The 12789-nt window shown below is 41.6% G+C and overlaps 1 protein-coding gene across 1 annotated transcript in view; it reads left to right on the top strand.

Annotated features, from left to right (window-relative positions):
- Positions 1-6311: 6311 nt before the first annotated feature.
- Positions 6312-12789, top strand: part of Necab1 (N-terminal EF-hand calcium binding protein 1) — a 170743-nt gene continuing 164265 nt past the window's right edge. Inside the window, exon 1 of the mRNA XM_004641319.2 lies at positions 6312-6410. Coding sequence (XP_004641376.1) covers positions 6312-6410 — 99 coding nt within the window. The remainder of the gene's footprint in view (positions 6411-12789) is intronic.

The following is a 12789-nucleotide window of genomic DNA, read 5'->3' as shown; positions in this document are numbered from 1 at the left end:
GAGAAAGAGAGATACCAGATTTCAGAGCAGCGCAAGGTGGATCAGAAAGCAGTGGACTCACAGATTTTGGCAAAAATCAAAGGTGTTCCTCAGCTCCAGGGCTACCTGCGATCCATTTTTGCTCTGACAAATGGAATTTATCCTCATAAATTAGTGTTCTAAATTTCTTACTAAGAACCTAATTAAATACTTGATACATTTTTAAAAAATAAAGAATGATAAACTTGAAGTCTTTATATTTATATTTAAGTGGATGCCACTTGAAGATATACTCATAAGTGAAATAAACCAGACCCACATGTGTAAATATCATGCAGTCTCCCTAGTATAAGAACTCAAAAGAAGAAATACAAATAGAAATGTATAACACAATTAAAAGGAAAGCGAGAACTTGAGGACTAGACAATGAAGAGAGGGCAAAGAGAAAAGCTGGGAAACATGACAGGGGCAAAGCCATACATTTATATGCATAAAATGGGTAAGGCAATGATTGTGAGAATCTTCAGCATGCTTTTGAAACTAGCAATTAATTGGTAGGATTCTCACGCTGACTAACTATATATGCTGATACTTGTGAACTAAGAAACTGCACTGAAGAGAGCAATGTGTAATGGTAGGGTCATGCTTGGAATACCTGTCATTCTGGTCTTCTAAATATGTACTGCTTGTCATGACATACCAATTACTGCCATACTGTCCCTCAAGTAAATGTTTGTCTAAAAAAGGGGTAATAAGTGAAAACAAGAGAAAAGAAAAAGGTCACAGGACTGTCCTGCTACAAGGCTGTGTATGGTTAGATTTCTAAATTTCTGTGTAAAAATATGTAACAGTTTAATTCTATTCTTAAAATACTTTTTATTTTTTATTTTTTTCTTCATATTCTGGAGGGATTTAAAGTTTAACATATCAACACTTGATGCAAAATATGTATTCCGTGTTATGCCTAAAATGTTTGATATCCAGACAGATAGCGAGGTTAAGCTCAACTGCCTAGGTTATAGGGCAATAATAATAAGCTTCTCTTTGGGAGGGTTAAAAACCTAAGTTTGAAGACAAAAAATTAGAGAAAAAGAAGGGCTGCAAGGACAGCCAACATTTTGGCCCTAGACTTTCAAGGTCAGTGAGGACTCAGGACATAGAAGAACCTGTACTGTAACATCCTGTAACTCAGTGGTGTCCAAAATTCTCTCATGAAGGAGATTACAAGGCCACAGAAGAAAGTGATCAATGATGTAGAGTGTGCTAAGGAGAGTCACATGGAGAAAAAACAAACTCTCAGGCTTTCACAGAGCGCAAACTGGTCAAGCAATGGTCATGACTCATCCACATGTATGACACTGACAAAGGATCTACAAACTGGTACAGGGTTTCAGGGTAAATCCTGAGGGAATTTGACTGACATTATCAGATACAAAAGCTACATTTCTTGTTATATAAGTCTTGCTTTATCTTGGTCTTAACCACCCAGCAGAAAAATATAAAAACAAAGTATAAAAGGTAAAGCCATATTAATATGCTAAGCTATAAAAGGCTCAAGTCAACAACTTCTGACATTGACAGTCTTATGGAAAACCCATTACTATTATGGACTACTGGACTATATTGGAATATTTTGCTGGATCCATGCACCTACAATATTTAAATGACAATTGAATGCCCATCTCTGACAAACTAACCAAAAAAGGGGGATACAAATGAACAACCATTTTGTATCTGTATATTCAAAATAGTTAGGATAGATATACAGGTGTATTCTCTTAAATCAATGAATAGAGAGATTTGTTCTAATAGTGTTTGTGGACAGGATATCATGTCTGCATCTTGTACAATGAATAAACACTAAGACAACAATATGCAATGTATTAATTATTGAAACTGTGTTAGTAATTGGTTTTGAAACTGTCCCATTGCTATTTGTTTCTCAATAAAATTATTTTTTAAAAAAGAAATGGTGCTAGTGTGGTTGATGGTGCCTAACTCTGTAGAGCTTTTTCTTGTCTAGTGTTTTCCAACTCCTTTTTTGCTTAATTCTTTGTCAGTGATTCTACAGTTGAGAAAGTTTGCCCTTGAGGAAGAAGAAGGTTGGGCACATTAACCATAACAACAGAAAGAGTTATGAAGGATATTGACTGCTTAAGTTTCCTGGTTATTTTAAGATGAAAGACCTGCAAGTAAATGAATAAATGTGGATTTTATTTTACTCATACAATGGTATAAATAAAAGCTTTCATCCTCAGGTTAAAACAACTCATAGGCAAATGCCCACTATTGATTAATAACTTCATCACATGGGACTTCCCACTCCTAAATCCTAATTTTGACATCTGTAGTTGCATTGCAAGAGCAAACAGAAACACTGAAATGACACCCAGGATTTGGAGGTAGATTTATTTATGCTAACAGGCAGTGAGTGGAATCATTCCCAGAACATTGGGCCCTGATCTCTTCTGGTGCAGGGCTTATATGGGATAAGCAAGCAGGAAGTACAGAGGCAGAATGGCTTGTCAATTGGAGATTGGCTCTTACAATATGCATCGCAATGCACAGCTTCACATCACAGTGACCACCCATTTCTAAGAGACACAAGTAACTAGAACTGCAACAGGAATTAGTAGCCAGCCAACAGAAGTAGTCTAGCTGGGGCTGGAGGGCATTTTCTACTACAACATAAATGGTCATGCAGAACAGACACTACTGGGGTAGAAGTCCCTTCTTCTGTTCTCCTGTGGCACTCACTAAAAACCTCTGGTGTTACTCCTGTCTTGCTACATTAAAATTATTAAAATCCTATCTTTTTAAGTTGTGTATGTTCTGCCAAGGGAAGGATCAGACTTCATCATTTCCCCAGTGATGTCTGGCAGTTGCCTGAGATGAAGCAGACACTGAACAAATGTTTGGAGAGCACTAATTTTTTAAGCCAGTTTTTTTTTTTCTATGACTCAACATATGGCCCACTTCATTAGGAGAAATTTAGATTGAATAGTTTAGTAAAAGTTCAAGTGTCGACAACCAACCAAGTAAAGTGAATCAGCAAGTAATGTTTTGGAAAGTTGCTATCTTTCTCAGGAAGTTTGCAGAAAGAATTGCTTGTAGGACAGGGCTACTGAAATCGAAGCTCCTTTATCAAATTAGATAAGTTGTCTTCAGCTCTCCACTGGCATTGTGCCCTTTGGACAGTCCCTTGTGTGTGCCCATTGCATTAACAAGCTTCCTTTTCTGTCTTTTGATGCAGATTCAAAATCCCAAGTAAAGTATTATATTGGTTGAGCCTAAATTTCAGTCTCTACTCCAGCTGTTGTGGGAGTGGCACCAGGGTCATATCCTTACTCAAAGAGGTGGCTCCTGATCTGAATCATGACACATCATCGGGACAGAGCTCCAGAGAGAAAGAGGGTTTGGATCCTACGTTGTCAAAGCAACAGAAACTTCTATTAACCCGGTTGAAAGGGTTCTGAGTCACTGTGCTAAAGGACAGCCCTCCCTAGAATTTAAAGTATAAGTAAAATAGATTCCTGGCTGTCTGAAATGTTTTAGATAATAGTTACTCCATGAAGCAGAGATGGATTGAAATACAATACAGACCCACATGGCCAACATTGCCTGAAATGCTTTCTTGTCAAAGTCTTACCGTAGGAAGCCTGAGAGCTGGAATCTACATTTTCTTTTTTTTCAGGGTTTTGCCACAGAGCAGTTGGTAAGAAGATATATTTCTTCCCTAAATTCTGCTGTCTCCTGTTTGCAACTGATACTATGCACTGCAATATAGCATCTGTGTTTCAGGAAAAATGATGTGTGAAAACAGTTTTCAAAACTTCATGCTGTCTCGATAAAAAGAAAACCAAAAATATGTTTGGTTACCACTATGTAGAGCCTACTGAATTTGGCTGTGAATGGAAATCTAATTGTCATCCATTTCTAGTGACGCTTTCCATGAATATTGCATTTCCATTATATAGGGAAGTGAGCTCATCATGGAGTTCACGCAGAAACCATAAAAATGAATAACGACCAGTTGACTGTTTAATAATTTCCATTTCTTCTTGATATACCCCTAAAGGAAATAAGCAAAACTACAGGTACAGAAGGTGCCCTGCACTGTCAGTAAAAAGAAAAGTACTGTTTTTACCGAAATGTTACAAATAGCTGCCTTGTTTTGAATGATAACTAATGATCATTCTCCTGTTCTTCATTTATAATCAGAGAAGTTTTCATCACTTGTTCTTGTTACCATGGGATTAGTATAAAAATATTATAATGCACCGTGCTGTGTTGAAGAGCCAAGGAAACCACACAGCTTCAAAGGGTCAGACTTAAACTGTGCTTGTTGCCCGAACATCTATTCAATCCTCTAGATGATAGCAGGAACAAACAATGTGTTATTTCCATAATCTTAGTTACTTAAATGTGCATGGTCAGCATTTCTCATTCCAGTGACATGAATGACCAGCCCTTATTTGATGGTTTGGTCAGTCTTTTCTTCATGACGATTTTTAATTTTCTTTTGATGAGAAATCGTCAAAGGAAAGGGTCTATACTAGCTGCTCAGATAAGGAAATTTGCAGTTAATGAGGTAAAAGCATGCAAAGGTGCCAGGTTACTACTGCTTAAAGCATAGCTCCAATCAATAGCTCCCCTGATTAAATTTAGTGTCTCTAACTCTCTACCAATTAAATACAAAATTCTATTGAAGAACGGTCTTCACAGGTCTTCGTTCTATAGCTTTTGCCTGTCTTCTGATACCTTGTTTTACTTTTTTTCTATATCTCTACTATAATCAGTGATTCTCAATCTGGCATGTCACAATCACCTGGGAGCTTTAAAAACAAAACTAAAGAACTATCCCCAGACATACTAGTTGAGTCAATTTGTCATTTTTTGGTCAGGTTAAAAAAAAACTTGTTTCAGTAACTAGCATTAAAAATCAAACTTCAAGATTTAGCTTTTTTTAAAACAAGGAACATTTTATTATGCTCCCAAATTCTGGGGGTCAAAAATTTTAATGGCACAGTTTGATAGTCTTGTCATCCACTCTGATGTCTGTGATGTCCCAGGTCTTAGTAGAGACAAGAGGAATGGTGACAGATGTCTCAAAGATCTGTGGGGGCTAGAATCACCTGGAGGTTTCTCTAGGACATTTCACTAGATTGGGGCGAGCAAAGTCTCTGGTCAGCCAGACCTACTGTCAGCTTGGTGCTGGTGTCTGCCTGTCCATTCGGCTTGGGCTTGCTGGAAGTGAGGTGGTTTAAGGAGTCAGATTTCCTGTGATGGATGCTTAGGATTGGAGAAGTCATTATTCCACAAAAAACATGTGATTATGTGGCCTCTCATGCACCTTGCCTTGGCAGATGCAATCTTCTAGATTTGAAGCAGGGTCATTTCTTCATAGGAACTTGTGGCCACATTTTAAAGTTATTCACACACACACACACACACACACACACACACACACACACACACACACACACACCAGGGGATTCCAGTGCACACCCAGAGTTGAGAGCCTTGGATTTGTTTTTGTAAGCAGCAGACCACAGTGCAGGGCTGGAGGGTGCTGAGGTGAAGGACAGCCTAGGGTGCACAGTCTAAGAAGGTAGCCACTCTCAGGGCTATGCAAGGGAACGTACAAGATGAGAACCATCTCCTTACCTTTTGTAACCTACACCTGACAACATCACCACACCTCCTTATGGTAGAGACCGCCATTGCGACCATCTTACTGATTAGGAAACCTGAGGCTTAATTACTTAGTAACTTTCAGGATGACAAGGTAAGAAGTCTAAGGCAGCGTTGGAACTCAGGTCCGAATGGTTTCCAGAAAGGAGCGCCTCTGCTTTGGTGACATGCAAGAATCCTCTTGCTTTTGGAGGTTAAGGTAGAGGGTCCAGTGCGGGGCAAAAGCACAATAGGCAGCGTCTCTGTGTTCAGGTTTTCCTTCTTGGGGCGAGCCCGGGGGGCGTCTACTTCGCCCTTCTTTCTGTAATCATCCCTCTCCATCAGGACGACCTCCGTCTTCCTCTCTGGCCCCTAAGACCGTCGTAGGATGCGCAGGGAGCCCAGGGCCCTCCGGCTGGCGCCAGTGCCCAGGCGCAGAGCGTCCCCGGAGGAGGGCGCCTGCTTGTTGCTAAGTGCGGGAACAAGTGATCCTTGCGTCCCCGCAGAAGGGGGCGGCGAGAGGGAGCGGGCGCGAGCGCGGGCGCGGACACGGGAGGCGCGGGAGCGAGCGCGCGCCCCCCCCATCCCCAGCCCGCGGCAGCGCCTGGCCCGCGGTGCATCCTCCCTGGCCGTGCCGCCTGTGCCGTCCAGCTCGCAGGATGGAGGAGTCCCGGGAGACATCGCCGTCCTCCAACAACTCCTCGGAAGAGCTCAGCTCTGCGCTGCAGCTGTCCAAGGGCATGTCGATCTTCCTGGACGTAAGTACAGTGGGAAGGAGTTGGGGTGCGTCCCAGGCTTGCTCCCCGGAGAGGGGGTCCACTCGGGGCTGCCAGCCCATATAAGTCCCCAGACACAGATGAGAAGTCCTCGTTGTCGCCTCGCCCCCAGACAGCCACCAAGGCAAACGCAAGGGGACAGACTGTTGCTCAACTCATAAAACTGCTGTCCCAGACCTGCGGCTCGGGTTTCGGAGCGCTTAAGGACATCGCTAAAGTTAGATTTCTGACAGCTTGGGGCTTTCCTTCGGGGTGGTACCCTAGAAGCAGTGAGCTCCCAAATCATCCAGCTGTGTCCCTCTGCGATGGGCGGCCTCGCTGGTCCCGGGGCAGGGCACGAAGCCGTGGGGATGGCCGGCCCCGCGACCTCCCCCAACGCTCAGAAAACAGTTACTTTCAGCACCTGTTTTTCTTGTGACAACGGTGGCCACGGTCTCTTTTATGAGCGTTCGCTTTTGCGCTGCTGCTTCTAGTTTTCTTTTCCCCCTTCCTCCCCTGTTGTTCCCGTCCCCCGTGCCAGTCCGAGGTGCAATTCCTGTCATTATCTTCCATCCTAGCCTTTGACTGTTTCCTCACCCCACCCATTGCTTGGGAATTGACTTCCTTCCTTGGGTTCTCTGATACCACCATGCGTTCCTTCCCTTCTGTGCTGTTTATCTCTGCTTTCGTGCTGTGGCTTCTGTCTTTGTAACAATTCTAGTTCTCGTTTATTTCTCAGTTTCACTGCACTTTCCTTCCCTGCTGTTTCTGTTCTCTGTATTTTTTCGCTGCCTGTTTGGGTTCCGAGGTTTTCCTCTTTCTCCGTTGCACGCCCCGGCTCCAGCTCTCTCAGCTCCTGTGTTGTCACAGCCATGCTGTCCCCCCAGACAGGGTGACTGAGTCGGTAGGGACACTTCTAGCTGCTACTTGTCTAGCACTACAGAGAATGGGCAAAGGGCATCTAGGAATGCTGGGTGCTTCCTCGTGCGTGCCCTTCAGAGCTATCATTTCTTGTTAAAATCCAAGTGAGCTGGGTGGAGGTGGGCTGGAGGCCAAATACATTTATTTGTGGAAAGATGGAAATGTGCAGATGTTAAATTACTAGCATCTTAAACAAGGCAAAAATGATGAAGATGACTGGAAGAGGGGCGAGGCACCACCCTGGTTGTTATGGGTGGGTTCACTAGAAAATTTTAATTGGTAGGGAAACCCCTGTGAATAATTGAAAGTGACTGAAGGCACGTGAGGAAGACAAGGTTCAGCTAGGTGCCCAGCAACCTTCTCCTCTTCCCCCCGCGCAGTTCCAATTGGGCTTCCAGCCCCATGGCTAGACCTCTTCTTCCCACCAAAACCTAAGCAACTGATTCCCTGGGCTAAGTACCTGTCATTCTTGAGCATTTGTCTCTGCTTGATTTGAAGTGATCAGATGATGCTATTGGTCCTTATGGCTTGCCTGGCAAATGCATTTCTTAGGTTCTTGAAACCCTTGAAGCCCGGATCTGGGAGCAGGGAGGGGCAGGGAAGCGCAGCTGGTGAGGAAGCCATCAGCCGGACATTTAGAAGCCAAGCGAGGAGAAGGCTACAACAAAGTTATCAAGTAGGCCATCGTGCAGCAAGCAGGGTCTCCAGTCCATCTTCTGCCTCTAATGGCACCAATGCTTCCACATAATTTATTGTTTAAGCAGCTAATGCACTTTGGTGATATCGTGGAGATGGATTGTAACTATAAAAATGGAAAGTCAATCCTTGACACACAACCAACCTTGGTTCAAATGTCCAACTGCGATTTTTTTTAAGAAGAAAATAAAATTTAATATTACTATTATATATACAGGATTGTTTTCAATTTCTGTAAACAAGCAGTATCAGATCCCTGTCCTGAAGGAATTTTTCATTTCTGAGTCTTTGCCTTCTTAGGTCTGTTTCTAGAATTTAAAAATAAAAATAGAAAACTGATTCTATATGAAAGGTGTTGACACACTTGTTTGTCATAAAAATGCTGGAGTCTACAAAAAAAAAAAAAAAACCCACAAAACGGCTGTTGGATTTTTGTCTCAAATATCAAAGGTTTTGTTTGCACATTTTTGGAGTTATTTTGTGAAAGACCTAACACACTGGTGAAATAAGTGACAGGAAAAAGAATTTTTTTATTTAGGGATTTTTGAATTATTCATTTCCACACCATGTTGCTTTTAACAGAATAAAATGCGAAATATAAATACATCATTTTATTTGACCAGGCTTAATATATTCTAGTAACACTGCTAAGAAAGATTGCTTTTTCAGTTCTATTCAGATTGTAATAAATAAATGATAGATATTATATATTCAAGCTGGAACAGGAATGAAACCATTGGGGGTTTCTGTATTATACAGAAGAATTTCCAAATTTGAGGAAAATTGATTTCCAGTGTTTATATTTCAATATCCCTACAATAATCAGTCTTCAAAGAAATGATTCAAACTACTGTTGAGAATATGACTAGATGTGTCCAGCTGTTCAGAAACTGCAGAGAGATAATTAACAAGAAAATCAAAAAGAGATTTAGCACAATTGTTGACATTTGCTTTATTTTCATTTCCTCTAAATCAGCAACATGAATTCAGATAAGTCAGACACTTCCTAAGGTGATTATATGAAAAAAACAAAGAGCTCATAGGTTAAGAAACTGAGAGGAGGGTTGTCCGTGCGATGTAAATTTGAGGTATTATGCTTATGCTAGTGTTCCACGTTGAATGCATAAACAGCAGTAGCTAAATCAACAAGTTCATATAGGAACCGTTTCTTTGGAAGTCTAATTTACATTATTTTATTTATAAAATGACAGAATTAAGTACCAGTTTATCACAGGTACTCTTGAATACTCACTGGGATGAGGCCCCCTAGATGTTGAAGTCAGAAGAAAGGGGCCTTTCCCTACTTCCCTGGTTAGATGGTGATAAGGCTACAAGGTGAAGTGGGGAGGCAGTGTTAGGTGATTGTCTTCCTTCCTTCTGCTGCTCCAGGGTGCAAGGCATGTATACCTTGAACTCAACAGTCTTATCTTAGCTGCTTTTCACTCATTGCTGAGACAGACCCAACACCCAAAGTTAAAGGAGGAAAGATTTAATTAGCTCACAGATTATGTAGGTTTCAGTCCATAATCATCTGGCTCCAAAGCAGGGTGGTACATGGGGCAACAGTTCATAGTGGCAGAGGAAAACAAAAGCAACAATGGCAGTAGAAAGAGAGAGCGACGAGACGTTTTTTGTCCCTACATCGTGTGCAGGCTACTTGCCCTAGGGTGGGTGCAACACTGAGCCCTTAATCCCATCATCAGATCATGAATCAATTACAAACTCTAGATTTAGGCATCTACAAAAAACCTCCCACCCATGACTGTATGAGGCTTTGGGTGGGGGGACATCTAGACACAAACCACAATAATCTGTTGGTCAAGAACTTGGCAAAAGGCCAGCAAGATAGCTCGGTGGACTAAGCACCTGCATAGGCAAGTTCAGGGGCTGGGATTGGTCTCCAGGAGCACATGGTACCATGTGCCACGCCAGCCCTGCCCTTGAGTATGCTGGGCGGGCTACTGAGTCCAGGCATGGTGGCACATGCCTGTAATCCCAGCACTGGGGAGGCTGAAAACAGGAGGATCACTTGGAGTCTTAGCTGCATAGTGAAACCCTATACCAAATACATAAAATAAAATAAAAAATAGCTTGGTAAAAATAAGTAATCATTTCTCCTCAGAAGGACACTTAATTCAGAAGCCCTCTAGGTGTACATCTGAAAAAGATGTGAGCTGAGCAGGGGACTGTCAGAGTAGTTTTACCACTGTTCCAAAATCTGTTACAGCCCAACATGTGCCTCCTCATCACAATACACAGTTCATTATCTGAATGAAGTTGTCTAGTTGGGAGAATGGAGGTAACACTCATACTGTCTACCCCAATTGGTAAGGAAAATTTGGGTGCACAAGAATGACATGTATCTTGTTTTTCTTCTTTTTTGGTGGAACCAGGGATTGAACTCAGGCCCTTGTGCTTACCAGGAAAGCACTTATTCTACTGAGCCATCTCCCCGGCCCCTGCCTTGTTTTTCAAACTTGACCTCCCTTAGACAAAGATTGAGAGAAAGGAAATATAAGTGCTATGCACTTTTTCTCCATCCATCCTCTGGTGTCCACTTCTCTGCATCCTACCCAGAGCCACAAGAGGCTCAAACTACTTCCTGGCTGTCCAAAACCAAACACCATGACTCACCTCCTAGATTTTCCCTTCTGGGAACACTTCGTGTTTTCCATGAGTCCCCGCTCTCTGTCCTACATCCCAGGTTCTCAAGCATGTGCCTTGTGACTCATTAGCCCATTTCATTTGATTTTAACCTGCTATATGGTATGAGGCACTTAGCAAATACTAGCTCAGTGAATGGTGATTGTGTCCATTTAATGCTTTCAAGATAGCATTTTGACACCTGCCTTTAGTAACATAAAATGAAGAATGAAGAATTTCAGTTGACGCCATCAAATAACATCTTTCCAGGTAAAAGAATCTGTTTGCTAATCCTTGAACTGTAGAAAACCCACAATTTTACTTTTTTAAACTTTAAACCTAGCTATGATATTTAAATGTATTTACAATGCCTCTGGTGAAAGCAACAAAAAAGATTAGCTGACACAGGGACTGTACTAATACAGCATAATGAACTCAATTCTCATCTGCAATACCTTTTTTCATTAGTTCATGGACTCAGGCAACATTTGCAGCAGAGAAAGTTCTTTTCATATTTGCTTACAAGAACCATTTTTGACAACACAAGCTCTTGCCTTAATTTCATTTTTAAGAGACTGAATGCTACTTATGATTGTTCTTTATGAAATTAAATGATGGAAGTCCTCAGAGTAAGTCTCTGGTGTGTGGTTATATCTATTCTAGTCATTTGGAACCCATGAGGCCATAAGTGAACTTGAGATAGAATCTTAGAGTGTATCACAAGTAGGAAATAGGATGTGCTTCTTGCCTCCCTGACTCAGCTGGGACTCTCTGGTGTTGGTGGGGAGAAAAAGCTGGCCGGGATGGAGGATGGGCCCCCACTGACAATTACCTTTCTGGAGTGGAAAGAATGTGGATATCATTCTGTTCTAACTGTTCTTACTGTTGAAAGCATTCTTCTCACAATAATTAAATCAATGTAGTAAAAAGAAGGATTAACTTCTTAGGCATACTGGTCAGTGTTATACCTATCTCTTCAGCAGGAAGCTTCTTGGGTGAAAATTTTAGTAACACGATTAATATTTTACCACAAAATATTGTAATGATGACAGATTTATCATTACCTCACTTCTGTGTAGCAAACTGAATGAAAGACTAATATTCCTCTGATAGAAATCAGTGAAATATGTAATTTAGGAATGAAAACTAGTTCTCATGTTTTCAGCTGGCCACTGAGAAGTTCTGATCAAAATGTAAGGATAGCTGTGATTATTTATCTATGACTACAGCTTACTCAGGAGGAAATAACCCCCAAGGGCCCATTACATGTGATTAAAGTTTGTCTCTACAGTAAAGTAGAGGGACATTTTCTTTTGTATAAACACAATGTGTCTATTTATTATATTTTCCAAATAGTTGTGTGAACATCTATCTATCTATCTATCTATCTATCTATCTATCTATCTATCTATCTATCTATCTACCTACCTACCTACCTATCCTACATCCTGATAAGGTTAATAACCCAAACTTCATAAAGATTTAGAAATAGGATAGGATCATTTATTGGCTTCCTTAATGAAAACAAACAATCATCAGGGAGTTGACCAGGTGCTCAGAGAGGGCTATTAATATCGAGTTTCTGTGATTTCTCAACTCTACTTTCCTATGTGTTGGATTTTCCAGTTACATATTGTATTAACTTCTAGTGACTTCTATGCCTGCTGAAACAAAGTGACTCAGCAGTGTAACTTGTGTTCTTATGGTTCTGGAGGCCAGAGGATGACATGAAGTTGTTGGGAGGATGGCAGTTCCTATGAAGTTTCCAAAGCAAAACTCTCTTTGCTTTCCCCAGCGTCTGGTGGCAGCTGTCAGCTCCTGGTGTCCCTTGGTCAGTAGCTGCATTGTTTCAGTGTCTACCTCTGCCACCACAAGGCTCTTCCCTGTTTCTGTGTTTCTGAACCTCTGCCTCTGAGGAAGCACAGCAGTCATTGGCTGAAGGGCTCCCTTCATGAGTAATACCTTATCTCAATTTGATTACATCAACAGAGGCCCTGTTTACAAAAATGGCCACAGTCACAGATACTGAGGGTTAGAATTTCAGTATTCATGCTTTGGAGATACAGTTTTACCCATAATATATGTGAGAACAAAATAGCTGAAGCACTTCCTTGCCTATTGC

Source organism: Octodon degus, unplaced genomic scaffold (assembly GCF_000260255.1).
Source record: "Octodon degus isolate 3935 unplaced genomic scaffold, OctDeg1.0 scaffold00134, whole genome shotgun sequence".
NCBI classification, from domain to species: domain Eukaryota; kingdom Metazoa; phylum Chordata; class Mammalia; order Rodentia; family Octodontidae; genus Octodon; species Octodon degus.
This window is presented reverse-complemented; position numbering and strand designations above follow the sequence as displayed.